General features: G+C 36.5%; 1 protein-coding gene across 1 annotated transcript in view; it reads left to right on the plus strand.

Annotated features, from left to right (window-relative positions):
• The window catches only part of LOC124640109, a 72425-nt gene that overhangs the window by 10842 nt on the left and 44723 nt on the right, over window positions 1-16860 (plus strand). The window contains exons 2-3 of the mRNA XM_047177761.1: window positions 10716-10763; window positions 14818-14891. Coding sequence (XP_047033717.1) covers window positions 10716-10763; window positions 14818-14891 — 122 coding nt within the window. The remainder of the gene's footprint in view (window positions 1-10715; window positions 10764-14817; window positions 14892-16860) is intronic.

The following is a 16860-nucleotide window of genomic DNA, read 5'->3' on the forward strand; positions in this document are numbered from 1 at the left end:
CGGATGACAAATGAACCATTGAGGAAGTAAGCCCTTACAAACAATAAAATAATTGTTGAAATCGATTGGTAAACGACGGAGTTATGCACGTACAAACGTAAAAAGAATACAAATGAATTAAGAACCTCCTCCATTTTTGGAAGTCGGTTAACAAAAAGTAGTCGTGTACAATACCTCGTATTTGTCAATGAATATAATTCATTTCAATTAAGGTAATAAAAGTGGAATAGTTAAGAGTTCGTAAGCTTATTTTTATGTAATATTGAATAAGAGTCAAACCAGTTTTTCTCAGGACTCCCGGGATAGATTTCGAAATGCTTTGGTCTGGGACCTAATATAAGCCTATGGAACATAATACACTATGCAGTTACTGTGGGCAACACTTGAGCCCAACTTCCATACAAAGATTAGCATTGTCCTTTGCCAGGAAACTGGATGGTTCTCATAGTTTTCCATTCCTCATAGCACCTCTAGAATTTCTGAGCCTAAAAACAAAATATGTGCGGCAATGTTAGTTACATATAACTTAAATTCTACCTATACAAGTTCACTTCGATCCATCCTAAACAAAGAAATAGATCGATCAATGTAGGGAACTAATTTCATCGAACATGTTCGGGCTTGCCTGGTTACGGCACACGGCTGCAGACACAAATAACATGCTTATTGATAGTTCAGCTTACGTTACGTCATTTTAGCACGGCTGTGGTACTTCTAGGGGTGGGTAGTGGTATCTAAAAAGTTAATGTGTTGATGTTTTTGCGATATTACATGTATTTTTTGTCTTATCAAAAAGTTACATGACACGACTACAATATTATGTATAGTTTAATTATATAGTGTATAGTTTAATTTCCTAAATAAATATTGTATAATGGCCGAAATCAAATGCGCCAAAAATACTGCGAATATTTTAATTTATCTAAGTAACTTCGAAGATCGCCTTTAAAGGGCTATACAGAGTCTAAATTATCTATTCACTGATCTCCAAATAAATTGAGCAAAACCATTCAGTAAAAAGGTAAAGAAAGATATTTAAGAGAAAACCTATCGTTTCAAATACAGGTCCCAATAGGTTTCGTGAAAATGCCGGGAAAATCATCCCGGCAGACAGGGCCGGGTAAATAAATATTAGCATAAATCCAATATCAGGCCGTTTGTCCCCCGGACACCTGGCTGCAAGTTTTATAAAATTACTGACGCCTCGACATCGTTGGAAAACTCCATCGAGTTTTCTTTTGGATTCATTTTCCTGATCGCCCTTCAATTGTTTTTGGATCTCTTTTTAATATCGCTGTGTTTAATATAAGTTTTATTTGATTTTGGAAACAGATTTTGGGAAATAATTAATAAGTTATTAGTTTAGGTGTTGCGGTTGCCCAATTTTTGAGGTATTGTTTTCGTGTTGAATGTCATACTTTGCGTTAATATTAAAGCATATAGACACAGGTGATAAATTCAAGGCCCTTTGACGACGATGTACGTAATAATGTAATTACACTTCAATTCCATTGTTTTAAGATAGACTTCAAACTATGAAAAAAAAGAGAAAATATTTATATCTGTAATTATTCCTATTACAATTAAAGAGTTACAGTTTATGTAACAGGTTTTACCTTAGCATTTATGTAAAAGAAACACGTTTGGTTGTAACCACTTCTGAAAGTAGTAATATTCTCTATTGCAAGTAATTAAATAATCATCATCATTCCCCAGCTCTGATCCCAATTTCTATTTTGAGTTGGAACAACATGTTACCCTTTTCCATACTTCTCCGTCTGGTCTACTATTTTTTTCAAGTCCTAACATACGAATAGAGATTTTTATTGCGTACTTACAGCTAAGTAAATAATACTGCCCTTACTACGACCGTACCAAAATATTTTTTCACCATTACTTGATCCAAAAATTGTCGTGGTGGCCTAGTGGGTAAAGAACCAACCTCCCAAGTATGAGTGCGTGAGTTCGATTCCAGGTCACCCAAGTACCAATGCAACTTTTCTAAGTTTGTATGTACTTTCTAAGTATATCTTAGACGCCAATGACTGATAAAAAGGTGAAGGAAAATATCTTGAGGAAACCTGGACTATAAAGTCTGAAATCACCAACCCGCATCGAGCAAGCGTGGTGATTAATGCTCAAACCTTCTTCGTGTGAGAGGCCTGTGCCCAGCAGTGGGACGATAAAAAGGCTGTAACTGTAACTGTAACTTGATCCAAAAGATACCAAATAGCAACAGAAAAACATGTACTTACATTTTCATAACATTAGCATAAAATTATTCATCACAAAGTGGTCATTCGACTTACCACGGGTATCTCCACCGGTGCGCTTCGCTGAAGATCCCGGACCCCGGAGTCCGGACTCCGGGATTGTGACGTCACAGCCTCTTGATGAGCGGACACTCGATTGGACAGCGATTTGGCTCTTTGCCTTTTCAAGGACTAGGGAGGTTTCCACTTGAGAAAACGATATTGTTAATGGTAATATTTTAACAATGAAAATAAAGTGATAATTTCCTTAAATTTTCTGTCTTTGTGAGAAGAGAAGTGTGTTTATTTTTATTTTACACTTATATATTTAAAAGATATATGACTGATTTAATAAAGTTGAAATTACGCAAGCTATAGGTACTTATTTTTGTCAACAATTTTTCTTTAACCAAGTGAAACAGAAACAGTAGTACTAATGTTGCAAAATGAACTGAAATGGAGTTTTATTGCAAATTATTCTAATTCTAAGCTATCGAAATTACAGGTAAACAAACATAAAACCAGAAAAAACAAATAAACCTGCCTAAAACCAACTATTTGTATAACAAAAATAAGAAGTTGATTTAGTCGTATTTTTCCTTTATCCGTACCAGAAGCTTTTTTAGGTGTAAGCCGGGATTGGGGATTTGAAACTGATTTCAAGTGTTACGGACAAATATTGTGTGAGGGAAAATATCCCTTAGGCCGGGGAAAAATATACTTTATTAGTAATTTGGGGGCCGGGTCAGTGTGAGGATAAAATATAGCTTTGTAGCTATATCAGGCGAATAATCACATCACAATCACAGTATCCTGAACGCCGCGCGTGTTCGTCGGAATCTATGCACTGCTGACATTGAGTTGCCCGGGGCATCACAACGGATCTATGTGAACGAGCGCCTGACAAAATCTAACAGGCAATTGTTCTACATGACACGTCAGGCTGCGACTCGTTGCGGATGGAAATATTCGTGGACAAGAGATGGGCGTATACTTGCTCGCAAGGAAGAGGGCAAATCGGTGGTGCAAGTTAGAATGCAATCCGACATTGAACGTTTTTTCCCCGTCAAATAAGTTGGCTATCATCTTCTAACATAATTACCGGAATTTATAGTTATGTGGTACTTCTCGAATATTGTCAGTGTATTAGAATTATAACTTTGTTTAAATGCTTTGCAATATGTTTCGTGAATTTTGCTACTTTTAGGTTTTTAAATGATATTTTTATGATATTGTATGTGCACAAAATAACTTATTTTTGTATTTGCCTAGTGTGTACACGCATATTTGCTTATAGGTACTGTTGCATTATTATGTTTGCTGTTGCTGTCTGTTCTAACTATTGTGTATTTCCATTACTGTATGTAGCCCACGGTGTTGATCGCTTTCTTTGTTCTGATTTAATTTATAATATATTTATGTTAAGAGTTACACGTCACAAAATCTGTATATATTTATATAACACATTTACAGTCTTAAGGGCAAAAATAAAATGACAATAAAATTACTCAAAGTTGGGCTTTGGAATGCTGGCTCCTTGGGAACTAAACACGATGAGCTTACGGTGGCTGTGCTACAGCGCGATGTAGACATCATGGCCATTAATGAGACCTGGTTGCGGGTCGGTGAAGAGGGGCGTGCACCCGTGATTCCTGGATATAGACTACGCCATATACCACGACCATTGTCGGTAAGGGGGGGCAGGGGTGGAGGCGTTGGTTTCTATATCAAACGCGGTCTCACTGTGCGTAGACATACGCATCCTACTGATCCATTATATGCCTCTGTGGAACAAATGTGGCTCACGCTCAGCGTTTGTGGGGCTAAACTCGCAATAGGCACAGCATACCGCCCGCCTTGGCAGGATGTTGATTTATTTTTGGATGCCATATCTTGCTCATTAAATAGTGTAACTCAGTGTGACTTTATAATATTGATGGGCGATTTTAATATTAACTTGACAAATGACTCTGACCCAAAAACAGGCAAGTTACAGTCCTTTCTAGATTGTATGAACCTAAAACAATTAGTGACTACACCGACACATACCACGGTACATGGAGACACACTGATTGATGTTATTTGCACAAATGTTAAGGCCCGCTCTGTGGCTGTGGAAGCTATACCTGATTTGGGTGCGCACGCACTCGTGACGTGTGAGATGAATTTCAAAAGACCAAAAATACTTCCTAAGACAATCTGTTATAGACCTTTAAATCAAGTTTCAAAGGAAGAAATTGAACAAGACTTGAATCTTTTCAACTGGCAGGCTATAACTGAATTACGTGACGTTAATGAAATGGTTAATACGTTTAATTCATTTCTAGTTGCGTTATTTGATGTTCACGCACCAAAGAAAACATGTACTATAAGAGAGCGTTCTTATCCTTGGATAACTGACACCATTAAATTAATGATTCGCTTGAGGAACGAGGCTAATGACGAATACCGGGAATATAAAACTGAAGGCAAGAAAGCTTGCTACAGTGAGCTTAAGTCTCTGGTTAATGTGTCATTATATCGGGAGAAATCTGCTTATTTCACGCACAATATCAACCATCAGGCACGGGACCCCAAATTGCTATGGAAAAACTTAAAGAATACTTTGCTTCCACCTAAAAATGACATTGAATTACCGTTGCATCTTAATAATCCAGATGCTATATGTGACCACTTTTTAAATGTGCCAGGTAATGATGAAGTCAGTCTTTCTGAACTGACCTATTTCGAATTTTCGCGACACAACTCCTCAAGTTTTACTTTAAAACCTACAACGCAGTCAAATATCGCGAGAATTCTGAATAGTGTTAAGTCTAACGCAGAGGGATGTGATAATATTAATATAAACATGGTAATTTTGACATTGCCTGCAACATTAGAATGTATAACATCTATAATTAATAGATCTATTGAAATAGCAACTTTTCCCGAGGTGTGGAAATTGGCAAAAATTCGTCCACTACCTAAAATACCTAATGCCGCAGATATTAAGGATCTACGACCGATTAGCATTTTGCCTGTGCTCTCCAAGGTTATGGAAAAAGTGGTTTCTTCGCAACTGGTTGATTACCTAGAGAAAAATAATATCCTGCCCGATATGCAATCCGGATTTAGGAAAGCCCGTAGCACTACCACTGCGCTTCTGGATGTAACAGATAATATTCTATCAGCACAAGACAACGGGATGTGCACACTGTTGGTTTTGTTGGACTTTTCCCGTGCTTTTGACTGTATTAATATTCCTCTTTTACTATCTAAAATGACTTTTTATGGCTTTGACGTGGACACAGTAAAATGGTTCGATAGCTACCTTAACAGACGCACTCAGTTCGTAGAAATACGACATACAGACGGTTCCATAGATGTTTCTTCTTATCGTTCGGTTAGTAGAGGCGTGCCGCAAGGTTCCGTACTCGGACCTATATTATTTAATTTGTATTGCGCTGACATAACGACGAATATAAAAAAATGTAGTTACCACATTTACGCGGATGATACTCAAATTTACATCTCCTTTAAACCCCATGAGTACGAAAGAGCACTGAAAGACCTGCATGATGACCTGGAGCGAATTGTAAATTGGTCCAAGCGCAATTCCTTGGTCTTAAACCCACAAAAAACTAAGTACATGCTTTTTGGTACTAATACCCAGCTAAGCGCAATTAACGCCGCCACTTTCTGCATAAGAGTAATGGGAGAACCTATAGATCGTGTTTATGAGGCACGTAATCTGGGTCTGATTATGGACGCGGACCTTCGTTTTGAGAAACATGTCACTGAGGCAATCCAAAATTGTTTCTACAGGCTAAAAGTGATTTACAAAGCGCGTCCCTATCTGTCTGAAGATTTGCGTATTTTACTTGTTGAGTCTTTGATTTTATCTAAGCTCAATTATGTTGATTCTGTGTATGGCCCGCGCTTACTATCCAAAACGGAACGTATGATACAGAGACTTCAAAATGCATGTGCGCGATTTTGTTTCAACATACCATTTAGAAGTCACGTTACTCCATTTTTTAATAAACGCAACTTGTTAAAAATGAATGCACGACGAAAACTGCACTTAGCCAGCTTAATGTTTAGTGTCATACATTCACGCACACCCCTATATCTGTATGATAAGCTTGAATGGACACATGGTTACACTGGCAGAGTACGAAGGAATTGTGTTCCACAACTTTCTATCCCGAGACACAGGACCGCAGCATTCAGGGGGAGTTTTCGCTATGCAGCAACAAAGTGTTGGAATAATATTCCACCCCCCATTAAAAAAGCAAAAAGCAGTGTGACTTTTAAGGTGAAATTAAAAGAATTTCTACTACTGCATCAAAAACGATATGAAAATGTCTGTATAACCTCTTCTCCCATATAACCTTTACAGGCTTCGTATGGCTGCTGTTTGTTGTGGCTTATATTGTCTTATTTTTGTCCTTTCTGCACGTGTAAAACTATAAAACACTAGGTACACTCACACTCACTGACACACACACTAATCATTATATAATAATATCTATAATATGTATTTACTAACTATTATTAATCTTGGAATAAGGAGTGAATTTTAAGACGGTATCGGTAGCAGTAGATTTTAATAATTTCGAGCGTACGACACTCGTGGGTTGCAGCTGAAAACCAGCGTCGGGTGGCCAGTACTGTTGTACAGTGTGGTCACTTGACAATATGCTGAGCTGTGACCTTGTTGGCACAATTTTTATTATTATATTTTTAAATGTTGAGCCTATTTTATTATTATTTTTTATTTATTTTTTATCTGAATTGTTTTCGGTGATACTTTTATTTTACTGTTAATTTATGTTATATACTGTGTATGTATTGTGCCAATAAAAATATTTTTCTTTCTTTCTTTCTTCTTTCTAATGGTTCCTTTGTGTATTTTATGGAGTTTATAGGATAATAAATAATACTGTTTTATTTTGTTGTGGAGGGATTATCAGCCTTTTTATTGTTCCTGCTGTCATTGAACGTCTTTGGCAGTCGTTATGGGTTGTAGATGCCGGAAAGTCTGACAACTAGTCTTACCAAGGGGTATTAGGTTGCCTGGGTAACTGGGTTAAGGAGATCAGATAGTTAGTCGCTTCTTGTAAAACACTGGTACTCAGCTGTATTTGGTTAGACTGGAAGCTGTCCCAAACATAGTTGAGAAAAGGCTGGACAGATGATGCAAGTCACAGGCCTCTTCTCATACAGAGAAGGAATGACGTTAATCACCAGTGCTTGCTCAAGGCAGACTTCTCAAGTCCTGGTTTCCTCAACGTTGTTTACGGTTCTGCTTAAGGTGTGCTAAGAAAACACATACATATTTTATATGCGTTCGTATCATGATTCTTGGTAACAACCAATTTTGGTAAAGGGTAGGTATATAAGGAATATTGATCATTCAAATGTCTTTTTTCATTTCGTTCAATTATATCGTTCATTCACCATCTGCGTTGACGTCACTACAGAAACTTGAGAGTTGCCAACGGAGAGAATGTTTTTTGTAATTACCGCAGAAATATAAGAGCTATTTGTTTGAAATAAATATATTTTTAGCTATCATACTTTTGCAGATCATATTCAGGTAGATTGGAACTGATTTTTTAAATGTGAAACAAAAGGTCATATACAAGACATTGAACCTTAAACAAAATAATACCTTAATCAGCCATCTATATTATTAAAGTAAAGAAGAATCATTTTTTGTTTCTTTGTACCCTCGAGGCTCCGAAACTACTGAAAATTCTTCACTGTTGGAAAGCGAGTCGAAGTAAGAGACACTCTTCCCAAGTAACATAGACTATATTTTGTCTCGGTACGGGCAGAAGTTTCCACGGGACGCGGGTGAAACCGCTGAAAACGGCTAGTAAAATGTAAAATTAATTATCCATACTTCATAGAATACGTCACGATATTTGTAACCCTCAGAGGAAATCCTCGGTCAAGTGTCACCTTTAAATAAATTAGCTAAACTCCACAAAATGTAACATCATGTACCTTTCTGTACCTTTTGCATCTTTTATTAGCAACATATTTTTGGTTTCATCTGATGTACACTTGCGTGCAAACTTTGTGATAGATGCCTGTGTTGCTATCTTGTTTTTTCTGTAATTCAGTGTAATGCGTGTGTAGCTATTATCTTAATGGAATAGAATAATTTAAGTAGAAGTTCCAAGCACAGAATATAGTGTATTATAAAAGTTAGAAATAAAATGCAGTGTTTTACTTTTTTCATTAAAGTTACATGTTTTAAATGAAATATAGTATTATGTTTATTAAAAACCTCATTATATGAATTCAAAAATCTCATCATCTGCCTAGCTGTTTTTCTCAGGTTAGCTTGCAGTCTGACCTGTCTGATCTGACCTCCTCAACCCAGTCACCCGGACAACCCAATACCCCTTTGTAAGACTGGTTGTCAGATTGTGAGAGTTACTGGCTTCTGACTACCCGTAACGACTGCCCAAGATTTTCAGAAATCTGCCGAAAAAGTCTTCCATTTCAGAACTGCGCAAAAAAAATCTACGTAGGTAGGTACCTAATATTTTTTTCCCTGGCAACATTTAAAAGAATTACACAATATATATTAGCCGTAACAATGATGGATCATGGTTCTGATTAGTCGCTCCGTCGGTATAAAGGTACCTCCACACGGTCCAGTCGCTGCGTCGCGAGACCGCGCCGGTATTTCCCCAAGGGGTGATTCGCTGCCTTTTTTATTTTTTCGGATTGTTGTAAAATATGATTATTTTTTTTGGTATTTTTTCTGGTTGACAGGATTTATAAGGTCAGGTTATACTCAATGAATACTGTTACCCTGACAATTTATTTGGATTGTCATTTTGCCTCTGTTTTTTCTTTAAAGGATCTTTGTTTCCACAGTCCAATTTATATTACGCTTAATTTGATCGGAAATGGTTCAGCCGTTTTAGAATGAAAGCGAAGCAAACGCACAAATTTACTTTCTCACTCATAGTACGGTCTTCATCACAACTTTCTAATAGGTTTCGATGCATTCAATTTGTGTATCACAAAAGGATCATTACGAAGTAATTTTCATTTAAATCCAATTAAAATCATCAAAATCCATTATATCGTTCGCGCTCTCAGAATCTCAAGCTGTATTCAGAGGCGCGATGCAAAATTAATTTGTTTATTTCACTCATCAATATGAAAATGGTTCATTCATTCATTTCATATTTCTGTAGAAGTTAATTTAGATATGTTAAACGTAATATTGAAGTCGTAATAAAAAGCTAGAAAATTTGGTACGTGACCGTAACTTGTAACTTAGTAAAAAGCTATGCAACAAAAAAAAAAACATTTCAAAATGAAAAAAAAAAATACTGTTTTCAAATTTCTAAATAGATATAGATTAGATAAAAAAAAAACTCTAATAATATAAAGTATAGGAATAGCAGATGTTTTGCCCTTTCATCCTATTATAATGCTTTTGCATCGAGATCAGGCGCTCGGGCGTGTAATATCAGCGGACCGCATGTCGACCGATTCTACATATTATTGAAAATATTAATTTACGTAAAAATGTATAGAGTTTGCTTCAGGCAAGGCAACCTTAAATTCTAGCACTGAATAATAGCATGGCAAAATATAGCTAAGTGTATGATTTCTAAAAGGGATTGATGGACTCTCAAAATTAGGCTAATACCTACTCTCACTTACACCCCCTGTTTATCTGTTAATAGGAAATTATGTGATTGGTGATATTTTTTTTATATCTGACCAATTCTTGAAGAAATAAACGCCATGTTTTAAATAGATTTTTATTGAAATGCACAGTTACAATTAGCTTCTTTTATGCAACTAATCATGCAAAGCTGGCTAGCATAGAAATGCCCATAAAACACTCGATTTAAAACCGATGTTAACATTGCAATTATGATTAGGTATGCATGTCAGTCTACTTATTAAACTTTTACAAATAAAGTGGTAGTCGTATATTTTTCACCACGCACTAAATTCGCCAACCATGTGAATCTACTCTAATATTATTGCGTATTCGAGTCACGGCGGGCTCGGTTCGTCTCGTCGGAACTTTCCTGTTTACCTCAAATAACAGCTATTGTTAATATTCCCAGTTCGCAGCTACTTTTAAATTTCGCTTTTATTTGGTCGGCGTGGTTGTTTGTTTGTTTGTTCGCTACGTATTTCTGATGATGTGTAGTTTTTTCTGTGGTGTTTTCGAATCAGTCATGCGATTTTTGCTGTTTGAGTATTGATGTTTTGATTGGTTTAACAAGAGCAAGTTTTCTGCAATATATTTAATATATTTGTGATACTCGACGCATTTGTTTCCTTACCAGTAGACTTTTGGGTGGAGAGGAATTTAAATTCACATGAAAAAAATACAGATTGCAACCACTCTGTAGAAACTAACAATCGTATTCCAAATCGTATGAGTTCCCGTGATATATCTACGACTAAAATTTATGTTCTTTGTTGCAGAACACGGCGCTACGCAAATCAAAGGCGGCTACATGCTGCGGTACAAACGTAAGTACAAAACATCGACAATGTTTACTAAGTTTAGTTTAGGCGTCGTCCTAATTGGCAGCGATCGCACGATGGCGCGATGCGTTTTTCATCTCACGATCTCACTATCTCACTTGCGAAGTAGGACAAATAGGACACTCTGATGAAATCTGTATGTTTGAACTCATCGAACGACGAGAACGCATCGTGTCATCCTACAATCGCTGTCAATTAGGACGACGTCTTAGATGAAAAACGCATCGCGCCATCGCGCGATCGCTGCCAATTAGGACGACGCCTTACTCTTTACACTCAAGAAATGCACTTTATTGGCATAGATAGGTACCTATGTATATTTACGGTTAACGGAATATTTTTAAAATCTCACCACTATAGTTCGGCCATTCAGAGAATGCGTTCCTGACACGTCGCGATTGAACTGACGACGTAACTTTGCAATGGCGTTGCAGTTACGATAAAAATATTTTTGCTGGTTGTTTACCGTTTTAACAATTGAGGAGCATTAAAACAACATTATTATATCAATAATCAATGAATGTTATTACGTCGTCAGTTCAATCGCGACGTGTCAGGAACGCATTCTCTGAATGGCCGAACTATAGTGAGTATAGTTTATATACCTACTAGCTGGAGCCCGCGACTTCGTCTGCGCAGCTTTAGTATTTCGAACAATATGTTTACAAATTGTAGCCTATGTGTTATTCTGATGTATAAGCTATATTATTGTAAAGTTTCATTAAAATCCATTCAGTAGTTTTTGCGTGAAAGAGTAACAAACATCCATACATCCATATATACAAACTTTCGCGTTTATAATATTAGTAGGATTAGGATATTTGTTACATCATATACCTACATAGAAGGCGTGATGTTACAATTCCCAATTTTAACGTATTAAAAAGTTATTTTTGTTTTCTTTGTTTTCAAATGTTTCTGCACAGATAAACTTTAGCCAATAAAAAACAAGAGGTCAATAAACTCCTTCACAAAATCTAAGAAAAACCCAAAAAAAGGGAAAACCACCCTGTTTTTCGTTGGTTGGGCCGTAACAACTTGTTTATAGTGATCTCGTAAAACTCTGCTCTATAAAAACATCGTCACTCAATCATTTTCGAAGCCCAGTCAATAATGTTGTTGAATGTAGGTGACGTAAAACGGATTCTAGGGGTGCTACAAGTTACAGTTGATTTTCTAAATAAGCTACGTGAAAATGATCGTAATTTCTCTTTAAATAAATTGACGAAAGTATAAGTAAGAAATTGACGTAAGTAAGAATATTATGAATTTGAGAGTAATTCTGCTTTTATGTAAATATTTCATAATAAAACGGTACATTATCTACTTATATTATACAGCTAAAGAGTTTATTTGTTAGCTTGAACGTGCTAACCCTATGAACTAAACTTTCAAGTCAACAATTTTTAAGAATACTTATTTGAATAATTAACTTTCTTTATATGTGTTTGTTGACTATATTACCTAGATTAATCCGAAGACAAAAACATAAAACAAGTAACTTTTCTCGATAGAAAAAAAATCAGAACTTACCTCTAAAAATAACATTTTATGAATTTTATGTCGTAGTCATGTACTTTCTGTCACATTAAAATAATGAAGAATGTAGATAATATCTTATTAAACATTAATCAGAAATCAGTTTTTAAAGAAACATAAAATTGAATTTTTAATAAATTTTTACTTAGTATGGCGCTTACGTTATTTTTTTTTCGAGCAGGTTGCATGTTTCCTCTCTCTGTCTATTTACGTTGCTATCGCATAGTTCTATCCCTCTCAACCATTTACCCAGTTCGCCCATGAACATCGCAGCGAGGTATCCTCTTAAGTTAAAAAACTATTTCAGTTTAAGATAGCCTGTTTATCGAAGAAGGTTGTAACATGCTTTTTTTTCGGTGAAAGTGAAGTAGTTTCCACGGTAAGCGGGCGTAGGCGGGCGTAGCAACGGCTAAAATTAAAGATAAAAATTAATAATATACTTCAACGTACAAAGCTACCATGTCATATCAAATGATTTTATTTTACTACTATTTTGAAGACTAAAACTAAGAATAAGTATGCAGACGAAAAAAATCATAAAAAATTTACATGGAAAGTTTATTACCACGTCTCCAAATAAAATCGAACCCTTGACTTATTACTTAATAACCGTTCAAAATTGTCGTTCAACCCTACTTTTAGGGTTAATTCTCATTCGTTCATAAAGCGAAGTTTCTTTACGACACTTCGTAAGGGTATATGAACTGTAATGGCGGAGTTGTAACTCAAAGTTTATGGCATCGAGATGGATGAGAGAATCAAGTTAAGTGGGCCTTTGAAAATATACAGTTTGATTATTGATTTTTAAGTAATTTGGTTTTTTTTTGTTAACGTGTTTAATAGACCAAAGCTCAAAATTACATTATGTAAAGACATAATGTTTTCACATTATGTCTTTACATAATGTAATTTCTGTCTTAGAATAATAACTTAAGAGATATAAAGAATATTTGAGCATTAGATGAACCATTCTTAATCATCATTAATTTTGTCATAGAAGTGGATGTCACTGCAGAACATAGGTCTCCCGTTTTGATTACCAAAAGACCCAGTTGGAGGCCGCCGGCCTGCGTGCAGCTTATCCTGGACCATTGAGATTGTGCTTGTAACTGTCAAAACTCATACAAATAAATATAAAAAAGTGTGTCTATATTATAACAAGAACATAAAAACACAGCTCCCAAGTATTGACTTACGTTCCCCCATTTACACTGTCTGGCGCGAAAACTGCTGATGCGAGTAAAAACACCAGCTCGCCAGCCAGTAACTTGACTACTAAGTAGCTCCGTAGAGATATTATGATCCCACCCAAAACAAAAATGTGAAAGACTGCCAAGTTCGATAATATGGGAATGCTTCGCCTATAAAAGAAGTGAGATCTGAATAAGTACCAAGTTCTATACACATACCTCAGTTAAAAATAGTTACTTTTTAATGATGTTACTTGGCAAGTTTTCACACACCTTGTTATAAACCTACTAAACGCAATGAATCAAGTATTTAATTTTCTATTAAAACTTGGGGGTCTCAACAGATACTAGAAATTTGATATGCGTAAATAAAATAGATTTTGAGTTATAGGGGGGTCGAATTTGGCCCCCCTATAACTCAGAAAATGGTTCGTGTAATATAACCCACGGCCGGTGTGTCGCTTTTTTTGCTCGAACTTGGCGGACACACTGCCGTGTGTCTAGATTAAACCTCCTTCGTGTGACAGAGATGGAAGACGGAGGGAAAGAGCACGTGAATACAGCTGACGTCAGTTAGAGACAAGAGTTTGGAGCATACTGCCAACTTTTTATCGGCCGATAGTTGGTTTGGGCTCATAAATCCGTGTAGAGATAGATGGTAGAATATACATTGTACTCGGAAATTTAGTTTGCATCAGGCCGGCTGAAAGCTTTTATTGGATACAAGACGTTATTTAAAAAACATTAGCCAATCATTGACTATTGGTCGACTATCGGCAGACTAGAAGTTTGCAGTGTGCGGTTACTCTTAGTATGCGCATTCGATTCTCTATGCACAAGTTTTGAGATAGTTTGAATTGCTCTATTTAATGACTAGACTAGCAGAGGAGGGTTAAATTTAAGCTATTTCAGCTGTAGTAATGTTAATGACGAGTATATGGAGCCGTATGAATAGATCCTTGATTAACATCATAAATTGGAAAGGTACTCTCATCTGTCTATCTGGCCCGCATTCAGGCTAAAACTACTGAACTACTAAACTGACTTAAATAAAATTTAGTACACAGACAGTTTAGAGCCTCAAAAAGTACACGGAAAATTTTATCAGGGTGCGAGAATTAGATTGATTTGGTACTTTATGGTGCTGGTTAAAAAGTATGCAGTAGAAAAAATACAGCCTTTAACACATGCATGAAAAAGCAAACAAATAGTTGAAAGTTGCAGCCTTTGAACTGAAATACAAAAGCTTATGACACTGTTTACCTGTTTTCGTACAAACAGACAAATAATGTCACACGTGTTTGTTGCAGGGAAATATCTATGGAACTCCTGGTCGGAAGAGTGGGTGGTCCTGTATGATGACTCCACCATGGCTTGGTTTAAGGTAAGCTGGGAAGTAAGATAGTTAACTACGGTTTTTTTAATCAGAGTTAAAGTGACTCTAGTAGTGGATTTAGTTAGTAAGAGTCTGACAATGTATCTACTAATGGTGGAACGGCTTTTATTGTTTTCACAAAATCACAAAGAATTTACTTTTAGAATTGTTTATTTAATAACGGATCTCTTAAGCTTTTGTTCGAATTTTGACCGCTGTCATTTATAGGATAGTACATCAAACGGACAAAAATGTATCATTTCGCTACCAAATTATTTTAAAGAAAGCAACGAAGCATCAAACAACAGCTTTGCATCGTCCGTGGAATCGTGGGAAACAGCCAGTAAATCATATACATTAAATGTACAATATCACAGTCTACCTCGATATACCTCTCTATTTTATGTACAACTTACAGCAACGTTCTATTTGTTGATTAAGAAACTTGCCGAGTGTAATCGGTCTCGGTATTTACGACGGTGTTCGATATGTGTGAGTGTGAATGTGTTGGTCTGTTTGTTAAGCGAAAAGCGGATAAGAGCGCTGCCTCATTAAGACGCCATGGCGACGTCGCCAGCGTCGCAGGTTTGGCTATTTCTGGCGTCCAATGGTCGCCAAGTCGAGTAGCCATGGCGTCTCGATAGTCAGTTCGTAAAAGAAATCGACGACACTTGGCGACGTTTCCAAACCGTCGCCAAGTTAATTGGGTACCATACATTTCAATATTCACTGCTTGGATACATAGCCGGCGACGTCGCCATTGGCGTCTTAATGAGGCAGGCCTCTAACGATAAAGAAAACGATACATTAGCCAATTAAATATCATAAGTAAATCTGAATCTTCAATCACGCTTCAACGGTTTTAAGGTTTTTTAAGAAATGTACCAGTAATGTAGCTTATAATGACGTCAACGCATGTCCACTGTGCCCTGAAACTTGCTCGCGGCAGGACTTCATGAGCGCATCCGGCCGTGCTCTCGCTGTGGGCTGACAAAGTGTAGTCTCACTATGAGACATGTCGTCGACACGAAAGAAGAAGAAGGACGTCAATCTATCTTAGAGCGGCAAAAATCAGTCGCGTGGTTTCAGTCGTCATTGCGTCATGCGTTGTTGGGATATAAGTTAATATTTATAAGTTGAAAAGTTGTTTGCTACAGGAATTAGTAACAAATATTACAGTGTTACAGAATTTTAGAGGAAATTGTATTTAGTTGCACTATATAGACTACGTAATTCCCACGTTCACAAGTTATGGCACTCTTATACAAGCTGTTGATTTGCATCCATGCAATATTCAAGGACGTAATTATGCTAATGATTCTCAACCCAAATCAACAAAAACATTGGTACGTAATTTTTAAGATAAAATAAATTGAATTGAATAGGGTGTAATGAAGCTACATCTCACATTTTGCACCATATTTACCGGTGTTGAGCAAGGGCCGATCCATTCACCTGTCGAGTTGGGTAACAATCAGGCGCCTTATCCAATTGTTTGCATCGCCTATTCTCCGATAAACTACCAACTTATGTTGTGTGCCAAACAGAAAGGCTCGATCAATTTGCTGTACCTTCACTACACGTTTCTATATTATTGATGAAAATAAAATGGTGAGTGAGAAATATAGAAGCCGAAAATAGATCTCAGTGGCGTGCACTTGGAGAGGCCTATGTCCAGCAGTGGACTGCGATGGGCTGATGATGATGATGATGATGATGATGATGAGAAATATAGAAAAAATAGAAGCCTTATTGTTACAAAAACTTTCAAACTATTTTCCAAAATCTGTGATCCAATTTTAAAGAAACATACACAGATCGTATAGAGCCTGAGAAGGGACATAGGATAAGCTACTTTTTATCCGCTTCTGGAAATTATTTACCGCTCGATACAGCTATATTATCTAGTTTTCATATTTTCTGTCTCTTAAAACTCCGCGTAATTAGGTCCCCTGGAACACCATTCGTCAACCAGAGA

The sequence above is a fragment of the Helicoverpa zea genome, chromosome 20, assembly GCF_022581195.2.
Source record: "Helicoverpa zea isolate HzStark_Cry1AcR chromosome 20, ilHelZeax1.1, whole genome shotgun sequence".
Classification (NCBI taxonomy): domain Eukaryota; kingdom Metazoa; phylum Arthropoda; class Insecta; order Lepidoptera; family Noctuidae; genus Helicoverpa; species Helicoverpa zea.